Here is a 24,543-nt window from a genome sequence, read left to right on the forward strand (position 1 = left end):
TTTTCTCTGTTTATCATATTAGAAACATTTGAGTGTTGAAAATTATTTTATGACGTTACTCTGTGCGTTCGCTCGGCGGCTGCTATGACACTTGTTGCACACTGCAGTGAGAGTAAAGCGTTTCTGCAAAATAAAACTGGAAACCTAGGGTAACGCAGATACAATGCAATTGACAGGCGACTCCCTCACACCTCCCGGTTCCTTGGTTAAAATAGCAATTTTCTCACGATTTACAAATAGTTGGAAACATTTGGGATATTGTAAGTACTCAACTGAACAAAATATATAACAGTAGCCTTAATGGATATTTTACTGAATTTTTTTTTACATAGTGCACCTTTAAATTCTTAGAAATGTGGTGTAACCAGTGTCAAGGGGAAAGTTGCTTTTAAAAGTAATGCATTACAATATTGTGTTACTCCCTAAAAAAGTAACTTTTGTGTTACTTAGTTACTTTTTATGGAAAGTAATGTTACGTTACTTTTGCGTTTCCATTTCTCAACTTGCTGGGCTTGCTTGTTTGTTTGTTTCTTAATAATAATAATATAAAAAGTTATGTTAGCCAATGCAAATTCATGTCTGTACAGTAGAGGGCGCAGCTCAAACAAACCTTTAGCTATGCTGCCATTCTGGATTGCAGAAGAAGAAAGTTCAGTGCACACAACGCCTCTGTACTTATGCTGCCTTCACATGCTATCGGAATTATCGTAAATACAAGTTTCCTAGGTAAAAATCGCACATGAACGCCCTCTGATGTTGTGTTTACCACTGGGAAGTTCGGAAATAATTTTGATACCCAAATTCCTTAGATGGGCATGCTATACACTTTGAACATAGTGACGGGGGAGAACTACTGCTGTGACAGGTATGATTTATTAGCATTACTTTACTCGTTATTTGAAAAAAGTAATATGATTACTTAATTCATGTTACTTGTAATGCGATACCCCCAAAATCATGTGACATCTGATCATGTGCCAAGAAAACCATAGAATAGGGAATTAGAGAGAGCAAAGGTTTTTTGAAATTACTCTGGAAAAATATATTATTTGTGGATAAAACCATTAATTAAAACTTTTGTTGGAAATATTATAAAATAAGAGAAAGCAAAGGTTAGTTTATGCTGTCATTTGTCAATTTGCGTTACCCAAAAACGTCAAGATATTCAAGATTCTAAATATCACTAATCAAAATTTATAATTTATTCATTAAAATTAAATACAAATTATTTATTGTAAAATTATTTGATAATAAAACCACTTGACATTTTTAGAGTCACTAAAACGTAAAACTTATATAAAAATAAAAATATTAAAATAGTATAAAAATAATTAAACGCGTATGAAAATGTTGTTTTCTTATTTGCTTTCTTATTTGTTTTCTTAAATGCTTATTTGTAATCGACCCATAAGCCAAAATAAATATGCATGCATATTTATAAATGCATACTTATTAATAACCAACAGAATCAAGGAAAAGTATTTGAATTGCATGTCCCCTCCAGATTTTTCCCCATACTCCCAAGCCTTCTGTATCAAAGCATCCAAGCCTGTCATGAGACACAGCGGTGCACGAACACATGGGGATGAACCATGAAGCGGTGCTTGATCCAGGTAATGTAAGGTTAACCAAATTGATTACATATGCTGTGGCGCTCATAACCATCTGCTGGCAATTCATTTGCATGCCTGCAATTGACACTGAGCAGTGTGCATATCAATAATCAGTTTAGAATGCTTCATTAGGGAAGATCAAGCAAGGACCATAATCAAGAGCGTTTAGGCAGTCCACGGAATACCAAGAGGCAGTTCAGTTTAGGAACGCAGCAAAACCACCCGGGTGAATCGCCACTGACCCTTTTGAATGTGAAAAGGGGTTTTGTTCTGGATGTTCACAAAATGTGGCATTCTTCATATAGAACAAGTTTAATTTGTTCTATTTGTCCCTATCGGGACGCATCTCTTCTTCACAGAGTCCCTGAGCTGATATGGCGAATCCTCAGAAGCATCAAACAGGAAGTTTAGCGGCGCTAAATTAACAAGTGTCATCTCCATATTCACACTGGCTAAGTGCTTTTATGTTTATGTAAAGTTGGCGCCATATTAATATTTCATGTTGATGCGTTGTCTTTTTTCCCTCACTTCTTCTCGCTCTCCCCAAACAATCCGTTAAACAGTCTTCATTTTTGAAGAATCAAAGAAAGCAAAATGCCACTCACACTCAGGAGAATGTTCACCATACCCAGTGGGCAAATAAGAGGAGATAAAACAAAAGGTTGCGCACAAAAATGTCTTCAATATTTCTGAATTAAATTTAAGTGTATATATAATGAAATAAATGTATATAATGTTACAATTATACATGCAACACCCCTCCACCCTCTCTCATATATAGTTCATGTAGACTTGATTTGGATGTCTACAGTGGTAATTTACATATAGCCAACAACAAATTTCCTAACAACAAAATTGTGGCCAGGGAAAATGCTGAGTGGCTAGTAACTTTGGAAAACCACTAGCCACAGTGGCTGGTGAGCAAAAAAGTTATGTCAAGCGCTATATATATATATATAATATATATATATATATTATATTATATTATATTATATTATATTATATTATATTTTTTATTTTTTTTTGTGCTGTCAAAATTAGCACGTTAACACATGCAATTAATTTTTCAGTTTAACGAGGTTTAAAATATTTAACGCAATTAACGCAGTCAACAAGTCAAAAGAAAACACGCTGCCTGTGAATCTGCTGTCTATGTGACAAACAGTCACACACACACAACACTCAGAAAGACGCACGCCAGTATCGTGTGCATAGACAGCGCACCAGAATCAAGTTTTCTTTCGCAATTGAACAAACAATAACACAGAATTATGCCACAATGCCTGTTTTGTCGAGTATTCTCATAAGATGAGTTACATAATGTCTTAAATGAACTTAAAGACTTGTGAGAAAATGAGATGCGCATGACAGCGTGTCAGATCCGTGTCATGTTCGGCAGCGGCTGATCTTAAAGTGACAGCAGCCTGATAAAACAGTTGCTGTGATGTCTGTCATTAATGTTACACAAAGGTAACAGAGAAAATTGTAGCTTTAATAAAGATGAATCTATATTAAATTAATTATTTATGCACTGCAGATAGTTTAATAAATTACATTTCTGTATATTTCACCATATTTACCTGTTATTATAATGGGTTTATGTGAAAATTGTTTTAAAGGAACACACCGACTTTTTGGGACTTTAGCTTATTCACCGTATCCCCCAGAGTTAGATAAGTCCATATATATCATTCTCATCTCCGTGCGTGCATTATCTCTGTCTGACGCACCCACCGCTAACCTAGCTTATGATTATTACGCAGGAATGAGAGAAAAGTTCCTAGACATATCGGTCTATAAAATCGCACCTTTTCATTTTCTGTCGGTCTTAGTACACGATGTAACTATACACATCACAACATGTAAATAGGAAAATGTTGGCGTTATTTTGTCACTTATTGAGCAGTAGGCTAGCTGGAGCCATTTACCTCCAGTCTTTGTGCTAAGCTAGGTTAGCGGTGGGTGTGTCAGACAGAGATAATGCACGCATGGAGATGAGAATGGTATGTATGGACTTATAGCTAAAGTCCCAAAAAGTCAGCGTGTTCCTTAAAGTTCACTGGCCTTCATTCCTAAAAGATGCCATTACAACAAATATTTAAAATATACATATATATAATATATATATATACACACACATATACATATATATATATATATATACATATATACACACACACATATACATATATACATACATATATATATACATATATATATACATACATACATATACATACATATATACATATATATATACATATATATATATACATATACATATATACATATATATATATATATATATATATATATATATATATATATATATATATACATATATACATATATATATATATATATATATATATATACATATATATATATATATATATACATATATATATATATATATATATATATATATATATATATATATATATATATATATACATACATACATATACATATACATATACAGATTTGTTTAATTAAAACAATTCTAAATGAAATAATCTCTTACTGTTCATTACAATGCAGTTTTTCCTCTGTCAATATTCGATTCATAAATCACATTCACAGATAATGCTGGTGATACACTTCAATTTAATAACTGGGCGGCACAAGCGTGGCCAATAATTGATCAGTCAGACTAATTAACGTCTATACTTTCAGTAACGTTAACGAGATGTGAGCGGGTGGGGCATCAGAGGAGAGCTTAGCTCTACAGGTGATAAACCTATTTGGCAGTGACATTTTTTAGTGTAAAGTCATTCAGCCTATAATCTGATCAAAGGGAGAGTCCCCCATTGGGTCCAATTATAACTATGGTATTGTAGGAGGTGGGTAGCGAGGGAGGGGGGAGGGGGAGATGACTTATGTTGAGTTATGATATTCATAATCTATGCAGAGAGGCCTTTCCACTATAGGTCTTCTCCCCATAGCTGTGATCTTTTCAATTTACATCAAGCGAGGATGGCTGAGGATGAAAGTGCAGCCTCCGACTCGCTGAGCCCGTCGAGGGCAAACACAGGGCCTCATTAAACTCTACTGCATGGACTCCCCAACAGGGTTTGAAGTGCGTCAAGTAAAGAGCACGGGGTCAGAGGTGGCCCTGAAAACAGATCTCCATTTAACTCACCAGCTGGAGATGATAATTAGCAGGTGCATCACTGTCTCCTGCTCTAAAGGATGATACCATGGAGATCTGCTCCGCGGTGGGCTTCTATTATACACCCCGAGTTTCAACAGAACACCACTTTTGAGACGCTTGCGCGCACACACACACACACACTGGTCTCTCCTCGAGAGCTGAGCTGTTTATGGTCAAGGGATTTTAATTCATTGAACTGGACAAGCCGCAGACAGCCGCTACAAACAGTCATGTCCTCACGCATATATTTTACACGGTTTCCAGATTTATAAATGGAGATCTGATGGATTTTACATCCTGACTGGATATTTAGAGATTTATTTTAAATATATATATATTTATGTATGTATGTATGTATGTATGTATGTATACACACACACACACACGTGACCCTTAGTATATAATGTATATAATTGTTTTTAAATTGAGATTTACAAATCATCTGAAAGCTGAATAAATTGATGTATGGTTTGTTAGGGAAATATTTGGCCAAGATACAACTATTTGAAAATCTGGAATCTGAATATTGAGAAAATCGCCTTTAAAGTTGTTCAAATTAATTTTGTGGTCCAGGGGCACGCACGCACGCGCACACACACGCGCACACACACGCGCACGCGCACACGCACACGCACACGCACACGCACACGCACACGCACACGCACACGCACACGCACACGCACACACACACACACACACACACACACACACACACACACACACACACACACACACACACATAAAATAAATCTCTAAATATCCAGTCAGGCTGTAAAATCCATCAGATCTCCAGATCTATATATAAATGATGATACAATTAATTGATAAATAATTATGATATATATAAGTAAAAAATAAAGAAGAAAAAAGCATGTATGAAATGACCAATTACGATGATAATATAAACATGTAAATAAATCTGCTCACAATATTGTCAGGTTACATTGTGACCCTTTTGGAGGATGGCTGAAAGACTTTTCCTTTTTAAGACAGAGGGAAAAATATGTTTTGTTAAGGATTCTGTCCAGGGATGGAAAGCCGTTGGGAGGCAATTAGAGGACTACAAAGAAAAAAGAAATAGATATGAAAATCTTCTGCTTTCTTTTGATGTGCAATAGGCTGAAAAGTAAACGTACACGCTGACTGAATTCACATCCTTTTAGAAAAAGACAAAGCGCATTTCAACCGTAATGCTAAAGGATCACTCACATAACACAGGTCAGTGTCTTGTTCTTAACATGAATAAATAAATACATAAATTAATTAATTAATATTATATAACTTAATATAATAAAAAACTGCTTAAAGATTTCTAACAAAAACAGTTTAGTGTCTTTTTCTTAATATAATACATACATTTAAAGTAAATGAATGAATTCATAAATACATTTGTCAAAAAATATAAATAAAAAATGCAAGGGTAGAGTTTTTTTTGTTAATATGCAGCATAAATGTAAAATGAATAAATTCAGCAATAAATAATATAACCTAAAAATAAAAAACTTTTATCAAACATGAATCAAATGAAAAAAAAAAAAAAATTATATATTTATATATATATATATATATATATATATATATATATATATTTATATTTATATTTATATATATATATATATATATATATATATATATATATATATATATATATATATATATATATATATATATATATATATATATATATATATATATATATATATATATATATATATATATTTATATTTATATTTATATATATATATATATATATATATATTTATCAAACAGCTAAAACGATATAAACAAGTACAGGACTGAACGAAGCACCAATACAAATGACCACTCAATAGTATTCACTAGTTAGCATTCACAAAGCAAATTACTCCATCAATCACTGCAAGTTATGCTAACATAAGCATGCTGAATGTGCAAGTTATTCAATTTTGGTATGTGGAAGATAGAATGCAAGTTTGTAAAAAATGAAAATATTAAAACCTCCCCAAATCACTTTTTTTTTTAATGTAAATGTGAATGTAAACCTTTGATTTTTAAGACATCTGCATTTGATTTCAGGCTGACACTGCGAATCCAGAGTCTAAAGCAAAAAGCGCCAATCAAGTACAGTTATTGTTCATCAGCGGACCAATAATGACTGTGCCTTGAGGGCTGGACACTGCATTAGTCCACTCGGGGCGGAAATGAGCCCCACCTGGGCTGCTCCGTCCCGCACACTATAGCACTGATCCTTTAAGAGGGTCCTGAACGGGCTTGACTGAAATAGAACGAGCGCTGAAGAACGCAACATTCCCACTTTCCCCAAACAGTAATTGTTTGGTGTGTCAGCTGATGTAGTGCTTGTTTTTGTTTTCTCACGAATCCCAATTAAACACCATGCCGGGTGATCTCAGAGGAGGCGCGCAGATATTGCTCTCTCTCTGATTAATTTGTTAACCTTCATTTGGTAGCTTAATATACACGAGGTGGGTGTGCAAACTTGAATTTTTGCTGTTGATTGAGAACGTAAACGATCAAACGCAGGAAGTACAAATATAAGTTGTGTGGAAGAGACGAAAAGGGAGACAACCGGAATGACACGAGCAGCAAAGACAGAGGAACTGGAAAAGTAAACAATAGATCTGGCGTAACTTGAACAAAAGTAATAAAGTCAAAAGGAATATTTTATCAAAACAGTCTCAGGATTGATACAGGACCCGTGAAGAGAGAGAGAATCGCATCCAAATAAGACTGCAACGCTGTTTGGTAGCACAATGGATTCATAATTTTCTATTTTTAGATCGTTTTAATGACTGCAGAAGTAAACACACCCCATACCCCGCTACCAAATCCAATTATAATTGAATAAAAAAAAAAAAAAGCAACAGTTTCACAATGTTTAAGGAGAAGGAAAACACCTTCGTTTATTTGCGAGAGAGCAAACTCTCCTTTTAACATAATTTCTTGCAAAATCTACAACCACCCATCATTAAAATCTCCTAAATATTTATCAATTCAGTTCTTGATGGCACTAGAAAAACTTCAGCAACAAACACCCACTAAAACAAAGAAAAATCTAGTTAGAAAGAAAGTTTTACACTAAAAAGAAATTTTTATTTGAATGTTTATATATACACGGTGGATCAAAAACTCACTTCAGAGTGCGAAGACATTTTAATCTTTATTTTGTACAATGTGTGAAAATAAAAGGAGTATTTAAAAGCGTTCAATTTGTTTTGAGCCCTCGTGCGACGCTTTCAAAAAGTGTAGTGATTAAAACTGCGACCCGAAAACACCATCCGTGGACTTTCAACCCCGTCCCATCTGATGTTTCCAATAAAAAGGCATGTTTGAAATCACTCTCAAACGTTCGCCACATCCTTTCTGAGCCGCTGCAATTATTATCTCTATTTGTAAAATCCGTCGGTTTGTGCGGAACGGAATCGCTACTGGCATGGTAGCATTTCTAATAGTCAATAAATCTAAAATATTATGTGTGAAATTGGGAAAAACTGCCATTAAGTGACAGACAGCGGAGAGCACAGCATAGGGTCCCGTCTGAAAAAAGACCCAGGTAATTCAGGACAACTGTCACCCCTGACCCGTCTGAGAGCGGGTCTAGTGGTCAGACTCTCCGAATAATAAAGTCCACATGGTAAAAAAAGCCTTCAAACACTTAATTAGATGAATCTCAAAAGGTTCGGCTTGAATCAATAAAAGACTTGGGAGGAAAGAAAAGAAAAAAGAAACGCTCCAGGGTTAGTTATATTCTATTTTACTTTATAGTTGTAAAATGCATTGATTTTTTTAGAGGCTAGAAATGATAAAATCTGTGTTTTTAAATAATGAAACGCAAATGAATTGATTCAATTAAATTCCGTCGATTGGTCCTTTTTAAACACCGAATTGCGAGGCACTTTCGCCATATGACAGACTATTTAAGAAGGAAAGAGGGAAAAAATAAACCCAGAGCTTTTGCTCGATTTAAACACAGAGTTATGAATTTTAATATCCCCAAAGGTATGATAACCAGAGGGAGAGAAAAATGAATTTTTGCAGTGATAAATATATTATTGTAGGTGACATTTACATTCAGGTGGGGTAATTTAACATGATATGCAGAATACGTTCTATCATTAGTCAATGAAAAATTGCGTGAGAGGATCAAAGCAAACATGAAGCTGCCACTTAATTTATCACGCTACGAAGACAAAGAGGTTTTTCTTTCCCCTCCGTCAGTTTCAAAAGACCCGAGTCTTTTTTCTTTCTTTTTTTTACGACGCTCTCGGTTTGCAATTTAATTTACAAATGGGATGCCAGTGCTGAGATGGCATAACAGAACAGGCTGGCTTTTTCTGCTTGGACAGACAGCAGCGGGATCCACCGAGTCATATAGGAGTGTTAAAACACACCCCCCAGCGGGACAGAAAAAGAGAACGGGAGAAGAGAAGAGAAAAAAACAAACATGTTTCTTTATGTTCAAAAGGACAGATGACAGACGTGTTTCTGACCCTGACGCTGGATGCACTTCCCTGTTGCACTGACCGCGCCACCTAAACATTAATTAAAGAGAGAAGGCGCTGGCAGGTGGCAGAAAAGCAGGATCTAATAATTGGCCCCCTTCTTCACCGCGCCTTCAGAAAATCCAGGACTTCTAGCGAGATGTGCCACTGGGCAGGCAGAAAGGGGGGAAAAAAAAGATAAAAAAAGAGATGAAGGCAGGAGTTTGAAATTCACAGAGATGGCTGGCGAATCGCGATGGCCGTTTAATGTCACAGGGCAAGTTTGCAGAGAGTGGTTTTTGGGGATTCACGGCTGCGTCTGCTAATGATGAGAGGACAGAGATGCGGTGTGTTCTTCTGACCAGAACGATGCTGTTTGTTTAAATGTGCAGGTGGGCGAAAAAGACAGAAAACGAGAGAATGGGAGAAAATGGCAATCATATTTGCGTGTGTGTGTGTCTGTGTGAATCAGAGGGCTTAGAACAAAAGGAAATGGTAGAGAATGGTAATGTAAGTGTGTGTGTGTGTGTGTGTGTAGGTGGGTTTACTTTCACTACTTTAGGGACACAATTGTTGCCAGAAGTTAGTAAACTTAGGGGAAATCCTTTGGAGACATCCTCAAAAGTAAAAATAATTCTTAAAGTAAATATATAAAATATTTACATTTAACTCATCTCTGGTATGTTTTTATAAGTAATTATATTAAAAAAAACATATACTTAATCAAAATATACAGAATACTATATTAAATACTTCATCATCTACAGGTCCACCTTTGTCTTTTCTCATTTTTAATTATTTGTCAAATATAGTGTGTGTGTGTGTGTGTGTGTGTGTGTGTGTGTGTGTGTGTGTGTGTGTGTGTGTGTGTGTGTGTGTGTGTGTGTGTGTGTGTGTGTGTGTGTGTGTGTGTGTGTGTGTGTGTGTGTGTGTGTGTGTGTGTGCGCATGTAAACATAGAAAAAACCTCCTTTTGGGGACATGAGTGGCCTTCATTTGGAAAAAATTTTAAACAATAAAGTAAATATTGTTTTTTAAACCTAAAAATGCAAATATTTTGGAAGCTATATGGTTGGTACGGTATATAGTAATTATAATCAGGTTTATATAAAAACAAAAGAAGTCTATGTAAATGTGTGTGTTGTTTTGGGACACTCACCACGTCACTGGGCAGGTTGTGCAGATCGTCTGTGGGGCTTTCCAGGGTGTTTGTGTCCACGTTCAGAATGACCACATCCTCCAGGGATCTGCTCTTTACTCTCTGGAAATGCAACACACTTTGTTACACACCGTCCTGCCTATTCCCATTTCCTGAAACCGTTTTAATAACCTAACAATGTGCTAAAAAAAAAAAAAACACTGTTATACAAAGTATTTGTAAACACTTTTTTGCAACATACAAATTGTGAATGGCTAACATATTTTCACAGTATTAATTTCCAGACTCCGGATGTTTCCAGAGAAAAAAAAAAATCTTCAATGCTGTCAAAACCTCCACATAAAGACTAAAGCAGGCAAGATTTAAACACATTAAGTTAACAATGCAAACACCGGATTCTCATAAATGAAACCAGATTAAGTTTTTGAATTGTGTTCTTAAAGAAAACAAAACAAAACTCCAGGATGAGAGTCAAAATGTTTGAATCAATTTCAACACCTAATTTGAAAATAAATAATTTAGTGCAACTGGAATGTTATTTGGGAATAAATAACACATTAAAAAGTTAAAGCACTAGAACAAGTGTTAAAAATACATTATGTATACATGTTTAAATATATTTGTAACATTTGCAAGTATGATATATAGATAAAAACCCAATCAAATAATAAAACTATTCAGGCATCCACCGTGTTGAGCGGCGTAATGCTTCCACACAATGGTAGTCACGGTAGTGGCGACAAATCCAATAATTATTCCTCCGGTGCAGGTGGGGGAAACAGCCAAGTGTGTAAAAAATTTCTGGTTTGTCATTTTTGACAGTCGCTGCTACGGCGGCCCGTGTGCTGATTTGGTCTAATTACGTGCAGCCGGATTGGGAAGGGAGGGTTGAGAGGGGGGGGACTGTCAGCGGGCGAACGTGTGATAAACACCAGCACTGGCGCGACTGTCAGCGATATCAGATCTGCGCATGAAGCTATAGGTCTACCTCCAACCAACATGCCATTTCTCAATAACCGAACGCACCATCTCTTTGTTTCTCTGCCGTTTCTCCGGCTCTTTCATTTCTCTTGGGCGCCCCGGGAGATGAAAAGCAAAAAAACAATGTGTCAATTTTTGTAGGCTTCTCGCCGCTCGCTGATGATGCATCAAAGTAGATGGGCGTTATTAGGCGGAATCCAGAGGAACGGTTGGTTTTAAATGACCCGGTGTGAAAAAAAAAGTAAATAATGATGTTTTATGTAATATCGGGAAGCCTCGACTGGTGATCAAACTTCACGTAAAACACTTTAAGGATGATGAACGGCTGCTGGCGGGAAGATTTATGTGACGTACCTCTAAAAGGCTGAGATGAACTCCGACCAGATATGGCATGGGCGCACTGGGAACAGAGACAAAACACAGTCATTAGCAACATTATGGCATTTTAAAAATACTAATAATTCAAGAAATGCATTGTTTTCTTTACCGACGCAATGCAGACCCAGCGTAAAAATATTCAAAACACAGGCGTACATATTACAGAACAAATACAACACCAGACCAACAATTTCGAACGGAATAATAATAAACGAGGATCAGCGTAAATTGACATGTCTTTGACGCAGCATGCATCAGGAGCTAAACTTTAATGGCATCCTCGGCCGTTTCCCGGAACGAGTGCTTTTGAGCAGTGAAGGTGATTAGTGTAATTGGCGAGCGTCACTTTTGAGTCTCGGTGCAGAGCGGGGCGAGGCAGGGCCGTGTAATTAGATAGGTTTGGGTAGCCGCTACAGTGCTCGCTCAATCAGGTTATGTGGCTAATAAGCTGCAGTCTCCCTTGCTGCATCTGTTAAGGCCATAGATTTAACTGACATGCAGGCACGCTGACATGCAGACACGCACGCACATGCACAGGGTGAGCCCTGTCACGTCATTGTTGTCTGTGAGTGTAACTTTGTTATGACAGCCTAATTCCCATCATTTCTAATAGCGTTCATTATGAGCGATGCACAGCCTTATAATATGGTAATGCTTTTTTTTTGTGTATAATTAGATAGCTAAAATATGATAAATCATCTCGGATGTCTGTCCTGGAGTGGAAAACGGCGCTACTCTTAAAGCTGCATTTATATCAACGCTGTATTATTCGACCACAAATAGTTTCTAGTGTCAAGCATGGCAGCACAAGTCTGTCAATTTAAGGGTATAGGGTGTTCTGGTAGCTATACGGCAGGGCTGTAAGTTAAGAGTGTGGTCACGGTTTCAGCCCACAGTCGGCATACGGAAATCAGCCTGCCTCGACCAGTATACATGTTTCTGAAAGGTAAAAAAAGAAAAAGAAAAGTAGATTGCATGCTGGACTTGGCATGGTGGCATTAGTGCTAATAAATCATGTCCTTCATAAACCCTTTGAGATCCCAGATATGGTGAAAGATATTCATTAGGATGAGGGGTATTTCAGAAGGTAGTATTGCATGTTCAGAAACTCTATGTTACTGATGGAGCATTAGAGTATATCAGCCAGGCCAATTAATTGCCTAAAGTTTGGACGATTTTGGAAACTGTCTACTTGGCCGATTAACAGAAATCTAACCTTTTCAAATTTTTAAGTGACTTTTTAAGTGAAATTTTGTGTAAAAGAAAAAGAAAAAACGTGTTTTATATATATATATATATATATAGACACACATAAAAAAATAGATATAGAACATAGAACAACCCCAGATAGAACATAGAACAACAGAAAGAAAGACAGAAAGAACGATAGATATGACGAAAGAATGCAAGAAAGAATGACAGATAGAACGACAGATAGAACGACAGAGACAGATAAAACAACAGACAAATAGACAGACGGACGAATAGAACGACAGACAAATAGACAGACAGACAGATAGAACGACAGACAGACAGATAGAACGACAGACAGACAGATAGAACGACACAGACAGACAGACCGAGGCAGATAGAATGACAGATAGAACATAGAACAACAGATAGAACGACAGATAGAAAGACAGACAGAAAGAACGATAGATAGAACGACAGAGACAGATAAAACAACAGACAAATAGACAGACAGACAGACAGACAGACAGACAGATAGAACAACAGACAAATAGACAGACAGATAGATAGAACGACAGACAGACAGATAGAACGACACAGACAGACAGACAGAGACAGATAGAATGACAGATAGAACACCAGATAGAACATAGAACAACAGATAGAACGACAGATAGAAAGACAGAAAGAACGATAGATATGACGAAAGAATGACAGATAGAACGACAGAGACAGATAAAACAACAGACAAATAGACAGACAGACAGACAGATAGAACAACAGACAAATAGACAGACAGATAGAACAACAGACAAATAGACAGACAGACAGATAGAACAACAGACAGACAGATATAACGACAGATAGAACATAGACAGACAGACAGATATAATGACAGATGGAACATAGAATGAAAGAAAGACAGATAGAACGACAGACAAATAGACAGACAGACAGACAGATAGAACGACAAAGACAGAGACAGACAGACAGACAGACAGACAGACAGACAGACAAATAGACAGACAGAACGACACAGACAGAGACAGATAGACAGACAGAGACCGATAGAACGACAGATAGAACGACACAGACAGATAGATAAAACAACAGCCAGAAAGATAGAACGACAGACAAATAGACAGACAGACAGATAGCACGACAGACAGACAGAGACAGACACAGATAGAATGACAGACAAATAGACAGACAGAGACCGATAGACAGATAGAACGACAGACAGACAGAGACAGACAGATAGAACGAGAGACAGAGACAGACAGATAGAACGACAGACAAATAGACAGACAGACAGATAGAACAACAGACAAATAGACAGACAGATAGAACAACAGACAAATAGACAGACAGACAGATAGAACAACAGACAGACAGATATAACAACAGATAGAACATAGACAGACAGACAGATATAACTACAGATGGAACATAGAATGAAAGAAAGACAGATAGAACGACAGACAAATAGACAGACAGATAGAACGACAAAGACAGAGACAGATAGAACGACCGACAGACAGACAGACAGACAGACAGACAGACAGACAGACAGAAAAATAGACAGACAGAACGACACAGACAGAGACAGATAGACAGACAGAGACCGATAGAACGACACAGACAGACAGATAAAACAGCCAGAAAGATAGAACGACAGACAAAAAGACAGACAGACAGATAGAACGACAGACAGACAGAGACAGACACAGATAGAATGACAGACAAATAGACAGACAGAGACAGATAGAACGACAGACAGACAGACAGAGAGACAGATAGACAGATAGAACGAGAGACAGAGACAGACAGATAGAACGACAGACAAATAGACAGACAGAACCACACAGACAGAGACAGATAGACAGACAGACAGATAGAACGACAGATATTTCAATACATATTGGCTGTATCATCATTAGGCAGAAAGAAAAAAAATTCAGATTTTCCCCAATCAGTGCAGAACACTTGGATTCCATGGGTACCGTCAAGATGTGTAAAAGCTGTACAAATTCACTTGAAAGGCCTAAAGCACAGAAATCATACAGCTCTAGAGCTCAGAAAGCGACAGCCCAAGCTTGAGGGAGACGCAAATGAGTAAGTGTGCAGATGAGCTCTTACCAGCAGTAATCCAGCAGGTGAGGAGGAAGTACAGGGATGAAGATGTGCTGCCAGTGCATAGGGTAGAGCATGGCGGTGGACCCTTGTACGCATGCAGTTAACTACCACAAAAAAAGGAAAGGGAAAAAAGGTGAGCTCCTTCATATGACGGGCTCCATCAATGAATACGCCGTCACACTTACAGGGGATTGCGAATATTGCGGGCCAGGAGAGCAGGCAGAATTAGACAATTATTCTTTTAATCTAAACATCACAAGCTGATTAAACATGTCCTTTTTGTGTTTCTGACATTAACAGCACAGGTTCAAATCCAAAATCGGGGCATCAATCAAGGGCCTAAAAATACACCAAAGCAGAAGGTGTCAAATGTGTAGCATCTCCAGGACTGATACAAAATTAATGATGCTTTATTACTGTTCAACACATACACAGTAAATAATCTGACTCTACAAGAAGCGAGCGCTTAATTACATCGCTGGTGTGGATGTTTAATGAGTGAACACCCAAGTGACCCCTCACCACACCCTGATTCCCCCTCATGGCTACCTAGCAGTTGTAATGACCTGTGTGGCACACGCGCACACGCCGGAGCTTCCTCATCTTCCAGATTAAAATAACATGATTAAATATGGAAAAAGAACAGAGGTCTGAAGGCTCCTCTGGGACTTCATTAGGGCAAATTGCCAAAGAATGAAACATGAGTTAGCCAAGAGAGACTGTGAGCTGTTGGAATACCACAGGGAGTAGGGGCTGGAAGAAGGGGTCTTGACAATTGGAGCTTCCAGTAATGTGTGTGAACCATGGCTCCAAAGTATCAAGAGACCCTCCTGCTCACTGACACACAATATCACAATTGACCACTGAAACCAACCAAGCTTGTCCGGGGCACAACAGCAAGCTTCAAAAGAGATCAGTTTAAATCCGGAATCCTGTCTGTATTCAACTGTGCGCGAGGTGTAAGGCTGATTGCGTGTTGTTGTTGTGTTCATTGAGTTCTGTGACATTGTGTTCAAACGCAACGGCTCCAGATAAGACGTGACCTATCGAGTCAAGAAATAGTACAGCTTTAATTAACAGTAATTCAGTGCCATGCATTATAACATATGCAAATGTGTTGTGCCGTTCCCTGAAAAGAACGGAAAAGCTTTAGTTGTGACAGATCTAATTTCGTCCAGGCGATTTGGAAGAAAGAAATGAATATTTATGGCGTTTCTCACCGACTGAAGTTTGGTTGATATCAAAGCTTTGAGACCCGTTCTGTTCGAGATCCTTTTTCTCAAGGTCCAATAAATGAATCATGCTGAGAGGTCATTGCACTGCAAAGAAACACTTTTCTCTGACTGCGAACAGACTGCCATCTAGATTCTTAGAGGGGAACCCTACCGTACCATGCAGAGAAAACCTAACGGCGCATTCCAATTAATTCAACAATGTCCACAGACAAGCCCAATTGGCTTGATTTATTCTTGACTTGAAAGTGAAGCAGTGCCGTCTTCTTTCAAAGACGAGGGCACAAAAAGGAGGTGGCAAAACCTAGATAAACATTAAAAGGTGGAATTCAAAAACAAATTAACTCTTGATATTTTTCCCACAGAAGATGTTTTGCTCAGAACCGAGGGATTCATCATAGCACACGCACGATTCCAGCAAGAAAGTCAGTCGTGACCTCCTTTCTGCGACAATTAAAAAGAAAGTTCAGAATAACTGTATCGATGCCATTGATCTCCAGTTGTACCCACAATGCACTGTTGGAGTGCTGCGCCTAATAAAATATTTGGCGGTCTTATGAATAATTAATAAATGAAGAAATGCCAAATAAAAAGAAAGCCAAATGGCCACAAAAGGCAAGGTATGCTTGATATTCCTTTGAATGAGGAAGTCATCCACAAGAACAAATGCTGGATTACGGTTTGTTTGGATGCGGGGCTGCATCCTGCCGAGACCTGTGAGCTACCGCTGCCGTTAGCGATAATGAGCGTGCTGGGGACGTGTTAAGTGGGGGTCTTCTCTATGGAGACCAACCATAAAGAAGATTATACAAAGGGATCCGGCTTTGGAAATACAATAGACCCCCAAAAAAACCAATAATGCCATTCTAAAGAATTCTAAAGAACAGTCCTTTTATGAAGAAAGGTCTTACATGAAAATCAGTTTTATATAAAATATATGCCAAAATGAAATGAAATTAGCATGCAAATTACTAGTGATAGACTGATATATACTGATTATCTTTTGGTCGAAACTGAAATGTTACCTCCCCATGTCAGATCCAAACTCTATTGTGTATGGGACAATTATCAGATCATTAACACCTGTTTTCAACCACAGTCAATTTTGTTTTAAAAAATGAACACAAGCATATTTCAACATTATCATTATCATGTATGGGTCTCAATCAGCTGCCTAGTTCAGTAGTCAGGGCACTGATCAGGGAGTCGGACATTTTAAGGGCAGGCTCAATCGCAGAATCCTTCCAGTGCACGGAAACGTTTGCTCCCTAAAAAGTCCCACAATGCACAGCAAAACCCAGGGTGCATCGATGCTCACTATGCTCCCTTAACGGAAGTTCTGAAGCGTGAAACTTAAATCACGTGCGCCAACTCACTACAAATAATGGCCTATAACGACACGCGATATACGTTTTTAAAAATAGAAACCATTATTGGATTATATTTCAGCATAAACATTCATCGTTAGACAGGCAATTAACACGATCTAGCCAACATTTGTGACCCTGGACCATAATACCAGTCTTAAGGGTCAATTTTGTGAAATTGAGATTTATACATCACGCGAAAGCTGAATAAATTGATGTATGGTTTGTTAGGATAGGACAATATTTGGCCGAGATAAAACTATTTCAAAATCTGGAATCTGAGGGTGCAAAAAAATCTAAATATTGAGAAAATCGCCTTTAAAGTTGTCCAAGTGAAGTCTTAAGCAATGCATATTACTAATAATTATAATACATTTGATATATTTAAGGTAGGAAATATACAAAATATCTTCATGGAACATGATCTTTACTTAATATCCTAATTATTTTTGGTATAAAAGAAAAATCTATAATTTTGACCCATACAATGTATTGTTGGCTGAAATGTTTTTTTGTTTTTATCATAATGTAAATAACATTACAAGTAATGTCAGAAAGATATTAGCTCTGCTGTTATTCATAAATACCATTACCGCTGTTGCACGTCGCCAGAAATAGAGTCATCAGTGTTCCAATGTGTAATGAGCAGGCATCCTTTACTGTCCTTACCAGTGCCCGAATTTGTGTACACGATATACTGATTCACGAGCTCGGGTGCTAGGGAACTGATTGAGACGGACCCTTTTGATTTGTTCTAGTTTTCGGGATCAACATAGGCCGTTGGAAAAACGATATCAGTTGAGCCTTTATTAAAAATATGACGAGGCACTAACATGATAACACAATTTCTACCAATAAGTAGCATGCTAGAAGATCTGATAGATATGCGCATTTCTCTTGAGAGGAAAGGGAATGCAAGGATTTTGCCATCTTTGCTCAGCGAACTCTGGATTTGCCCAATCAGGTGACAGTCACATAACTCACTTCACAATCAAACCACATTCACACTCATCTCTAGGAGTACATTTGTACCATTTTGCCTTGCTGAGATACATTCCACAGATGAAGTATAAAGATATGCTTTGTAACACCTTTCCAGTGAACCCTGTCTATGTAAACAAGTTGACGAACATATTCCCTACATCTAGGAAGATGCTGGGGTTCAAAAATATCCATGGCAACTTCTCCAAGAATAGACAAAGACCAAAAAAAAAAAAAGGTCCCGTTCTTTGATAAGCACAACAAAGCTCACAGTGGAATCTGTGATTGGGGCAGACTGGAGACTAGAGGTGCGATTCCCCCTGACAAGGGTGACAGCGCCGCAGTCTGCGCTGACTCCTGCTACCTGCGAGACTTCTCTCCCCTGGCCCTCTCCTTGTTTCCCAATTACCAATCCTCGCTCTCCCCTCCTGTTGACAAACGCACAGCTCAGAGCGGGGCGCCGACACAGGTGTATCGCTAACAAGGAGGTGGCATTAAAAAAAGAAAAGGTAGAGGTAGGGCGCAGGGCGCCAAACACCACTAATCCACCTCCCACTGCAACACAATATCACAAAGAAGAGAACAGGAAGTGCCGGAGGAAAATAAAATGTCTATTAAAGGTGTGGTAAGAGAGATGCTAGAAGAAGGAACGAAAATAAGACTGCATTGCTGAGTAGAGTGTAAAAAAGCGGAGAGCGTGAGGCCGAAAGGAACCTCAGTGGCTAGCACCACAGGCCAAGACGGGATCGGGTCTTGTTAGCATACCACTGACAGCATGATGAGAAGGCGCCTGTCAAGACTCGGGGCCGGCCGAGGGGGTCTCGCAGATGAAACGCGCCAGGGCCTCCCAGTTGACTAGTTAGAGGGATCCTGATGCAGCACAATTATACTGGCATATGACAAGACTGCATGGGCGGCTGCCTCCCGGAGCCTGCGACATGGTTTTAAAACAGTGGTACTCCTTACCTCTGGTCACAAAACAGCAATAAGTCAACTGATGCATTGTTGTTAGATCATGATTTATTCCTTTGCTTTCCTATACAGGCAAGTGTGCAGCCATGTTCTGCTAGACTGACACAGCAGGTTCACTGGGGGCCCGAACACTCAGGGTCCACTGGCAGCATGCATAATGGATTCCCTTTCTTCCTCTTTCTTTATCCCGTTGGCTGGAGGGAGAAACGGTAGCGGTAGGCTGACCACACCCTGGACACTGCCATATGCCCTATGTGAACCATTCAGAAATTGGCCATATGTCTGTATTTGCGTCTATGAATTGTAGGCTAAATTGGCCGTGTGTGTCTTCCTACAGTTGCTTGGAACTCCCAAAGCTCTAGAGAAGACGGATGGCTTCCGTATTTGAGATGATGAAAGTCTTCGCTGAGGTGGAACCTTAATATCACTAGTCTTCATAGTAACTCTTTTGGCATATTAGTTTCCTAAACTCAAGGTCGCTCATGCTCCCATTCAGCAAAACAGTAAATCATGTTATGAGATAGTAAAAAAAAAAACAATTTACCCAAGAGACTAATGATTTGCACATTCTAACCCCTCGTGTCAGTGAGCACACGGAATGAAGGCGGCAGCCCGGAGGAGTGAAATACTCTGTGGATAGGGTCATTCCGACAGCCTCCTCCGGAGCCAGAGGGTCCGAGGGGAGCACCTCGGTTCCGGCACTGTCGGCGAGCGCACCGCAGATGCTGGGGGGGGGGGGGGGGGGGGCAATCGGAGCGAGATAGGGAGCGAATGACATCACTCGCCGCTTCTCAAACTGTCGTGAAAGTTTGGACCATCGTCCGCCCCCGTGCGATAAGCGCCCACTCCCTTTTTCAGGCAAGAAGAGCCAGAAAGAAAATATGTGAAAGAGTCAGGGATCCAATAAGTGATAATTTAAAGCTAACAGACTTGATTGTGCATAAGCCCAGAGAAATAATGCCAAAACAGTGAGAGCTGAATTAGTGTAGTGATTTCGATAATTGTGTCTATTCTTTTTCCCTAAGTTCAATTAATGAGAACCAGGTCATCTACATAACTCGTTTAATATGATGTGCATGAGGTAGTTGACAATGCCCGGCCCTAGTGATCAGGAAGTGTAATAATATCTACATAACAAGGTCTGCATCTTCCACCGTGAGAAAGGTTTCAAGTCTTGGGGGGAAAAAAAACAAATGATTCAATCACACCATGTTATTTGGAAACAAATATGATACAACACATTTATTTAAATGCAACTGTTTCCAAAAGACCTATTTTAATTTATTGCATAAAACAACAATATATATTTTAAGTAAGCAGAAAGCTGTCTGATGTGTAAATGAGAATGACAGCAGAAACTCACAGTGCTAAGCTTGCTTGAGGTAATGATGATGCGTCTCTCATGCAGCATGCTGGCGTAGAGGTGCAACATGTTGTTCACATCCACTGCTACAAAGTACTCAGTTAAATTTCTCTAGGAGGAGAAAAATTATGTTGATTAAGACGCATTTGGACACCCAAAAATTACAATTATCCCATAATTTACTCACCCTCAAACCATCCTAGATGTGTATGACTTTCTTCTTTCAGCCAAACACAATCTGAGTTATATTTAAAAATATCCTGGCTCTTCCAAGCTTTATAATGGGAGTGAATGGTAACAGATTTTGAAGCCCAAAAAGTGCATCCATCCATCATAAAAGTAATCCATACAACACCGGGAGGTTAATAAAGGCCTTCTGAAGCGAAGCGATGTGTTTTTGTAATAAAAATATCTATATTTATAACTTTATAACTATAATCACTAGCTTCCATCTGTGAGTCTAGTTCCGGCGGAAGAGTAACCTCTGACCCGACGTATGACGTATTGACGAACGTGGAAGCGCAGACGATAGAGCAAAACACGAATTAGAAGCCTAAAACGCAAATTTTTAAAGAGAAATGTCAGAGGAGCTTGAGTTTGTTGCCCAGCCCTATTTGCTTAAAGCCCTATTAGAGGCGTCTACTCTCCCCTAAGCTTACTCTACGCCTATGTCATACGCCGGAACTACACTCTCTTATGAATGCGCGGACGGACGAGAGAGGACGCAGAGGATATAGCAAAACAAAACACCCGTCACCAATTAGAAGTCTAAAGTGAGAATTTAAAGAGAAATGTCAGAGAAGCTGGAGTTTGTTGCCTAGCCCTATTTGTTTGAACCGCGAGAGGCGTCTACTCTCAGTCCTACGTCATATGCCTGAACTCGAGACTCTCATGAACGCGTGGACGGACGGACATGTGTTACCGGAAGCTAGTGATTACAGTTTATAAAGTTACAATTACGGACATTTTTCTTGCAAAAATGCATCGCTTTGCTTCAGAAGGCCTTTATTAACCCCCTGGAGCCGTGTGAAGTACTTTTATGATGGATGGACGCACCTTTTTGGGCTTCAAAATCTCAGTTACTATTCACTCCCATTATAAAGCTCCGATTGTGTTTGTCTCAAAGAAGAAAGTCACCTAGGATGGCTTGAGGGTGAGTAAATCATGGGATTTTTTGTTGTTGTTGGGTGAACTAACCCTTTAAAAAGTATGAATGTAATGGCATTAGATATATTTTATTTTATCATGCTTTGATTCATATTTTTCCTCATAGTCACTTGATTTTATATGTAGTGCAATGACATTCATACATTAAGTGTGGCTTAATTTTTAGTGCCTCTGTATTTGTAACGGAGTTAAACATACTCACACTTTCAGGTATGGTGGGGAGTCCAATAATGTCAGGAGCTATGAAGTATGAATGCTGCAGAACACAGACAAGAAAAGATGAAGAGAAGGTCACCATTACGCAACCACCCAGTATTTAGTGCTTATAGTCCCTCTAACGTACTGTCTGTTCCACAACCAATAAATAAACCGCGATTGGCCTGAACTGTGTCTAAGCTTGTTAAAATCATACATACAGACAACAGATACGGATACATAAAGTCAACAAACGCCGATCCCCTGTGGACACTACCGGAGGAGGCTCCCCGCATCGGAGAGAAAGTCTTTATTAAGGTACAAAAGCCAACTGCTCTGTTCTGACAGTATCAGAGGGGTCTGCCAGGCGTACGTTTGAACAGGCGAGCAAGTTTAATGTCTGGATCAAAGAGGCTCCGAAGCAAAGATCCCACGCTGCCTGCTAACTTTAGCACTTTCGTTTGTCTGTGTGGCGCGCTCCGCTCTTTCCCAAGGCTGGGTCGCGATTCGTCGTTCGTAAAGAGTACCCATCTGTTGCTCAACACATAGGTTCAACTTTTGCTGCCTTCGCATATGTTCCACAAACAAACGCGAGTGCAACTAGCATCCTCTAATACTCAAAAGAGGTCAAATATTTATCTTGGATGCGGTGATCACATGACTCGAGCAATCAAACCAAGTGCTGTGCAATGTCAAAATTTATCTTGGCTCTATGTGTGTGTCCAGAGTACTTTTGCTGTAATCGTACGAACATAAACAGTCTGAAGATACCAATAAAGCAGAGTGACCGAGTTCTCTTCTTCATGTGCTGACATGTGTTTATTTTCCCATACCGAGCAGCTGACTGCCCTCGATGTCGTGGACTGCAGTTCCAGCTGGCGGTGGCCAACACTTTGCAGCCGTGTTTATAAAAATCACACATTATCAGAGCGCTTGTTATCACCGCGCTCTGCCTGCTGCTCCCTGTAGTGTGATCAGAATCCCACACCCTGCACCCAACACCACTCCTCAACACACACATACACACACACGACATGTCTGACTGAAACATTACTGCCCACACAGTGCTGATTCAAACCAAGACCCTCTTCCCAAATTCCAAAAGCAAACAAAGTTTTGATTCCGCTAATCATTTTAACTTCAGAAGTTAAAGCACAACATGACGGCGATTAGTGAACCCACCACCTGCTGGGAGACGGTACGGACAATTCCATGAAGAAACCCCTTCGGATGACCTGAAGGTCTTTTAGATTGCACGTTAAAGGTCAAATTCTTGATAATTGATGCTGAGTAATAGCTAGCTTAATAACTAGTGATCTCAACTTAATGTTTTTAACATAGTGTGATAAATATATATATTTTTTTACATTTATTTACCATATATACACTGCAGTTAAAAAGATTTTTAATGTTTTTAGAATAAGTCTCTTATGCTCACCAAGGCTTCATTTATTTGATTAAAAATACAAACAAAATCTGTAATATTGTGAAATATTATTAAAATGTAAAATAACTTTTATATTTGAATATATTTAAAATGTAATTTATTTCTGTGATGCAAAGCTGAATTTTCAGCATCACTACTCTAGTCTCAAGTGTCACATGATCCTTCAGAAATCATTATAATATGATGATTTGCTGCTTAAGAAACATTTATGATTATTATCAATGTTGAATTTTTTTTTCAGGATTCTTTGATGAATAGAAAGTTCAAAAGAACAGCATTTATTTTAAATAGAATCTTCAGTAACATTATAAATGTTTTTACTGTCACTTTTGATCAATTTAATGCATCCTTGCTGAATAAATGTATTCATTTCTTTAAGTTCTTTCCACCAAAAAATTTATAAAAATAGACATTATATACTTTTGGACAGTAGTACGATGTTGCCAAAGCTTACTATTTCAGATAAATACTGTTCTTTTATATTTATCACCTGTTTTCAACATTGCTAATAATCATAAATGTTTCTTAAGCATCAAATCATCACATTATAATGATTTCTGAAGGATCATGTGACACTGAAGACTGAGTAGTGATGCTGAAAAATCAGCTTTGCATCACAGAAATAAATTACATTTTAACATTTTAATAATATTTCACACTATTATGTTTTTTTTTGTATTTTTAATTAAATAAATGCAGGTTTGGTAAGAGACTTAAAAATCATAGCGAT

At 38.4% G+C, this 24,543-nt stretch overlaps 1 protein-coding gene across 1 annotated transcript in view; it reads right to left on the bottom strand.

Annotated features, from left to right (window-relative positions):
- Positions 1 to 24,543, bottom strand: part of dennd1b (DENN/MADD domain containing 1B) — a 127,813-nt gene that overhangs the window by 32,423 nt on the left and 70,847 nt on the right. The window contains exons 8-12 of the mRNA XM_079808531.1: positions 22,374 to 22,427; positions 21,005 to 21,115; positions 15,093 to 15,193; positions 11,739 to 11,784; positions 10,404 to 10,505 (exon numbers count right to left, since the gene is read on the bottom strand). Coding sequence (XP_079664657.1) covers positions 10,404 to 10,505; positions 11,739 to 11,784; positions 15,093 to 15,193; positions 21,005 to 21,115; positions 22,374 to 22,427 — 414 coding nt within the window. The remainder of the gene's footprint in view (positions 1 to 10,403; positions 10,506 to 11,738; positions 11,785 to 15,092; positions 15,194 to 21,004; positions 21,116 to 22,373; positions 22,428 to 24,543) is intronic.

The sequence above is a fragment of the Gobio gobio genome, assembly GCF_949357685.1.
Source record: "Gobio gobio genome assembly, chromosome: 24".
NCBI classification, from domain to species: domain Eukaryota; kingdom Metazoa; phylum Chordata; class Actinopteri; order Cypriniformes; family Gobionidae; genus Gobio; species Gobio gobio.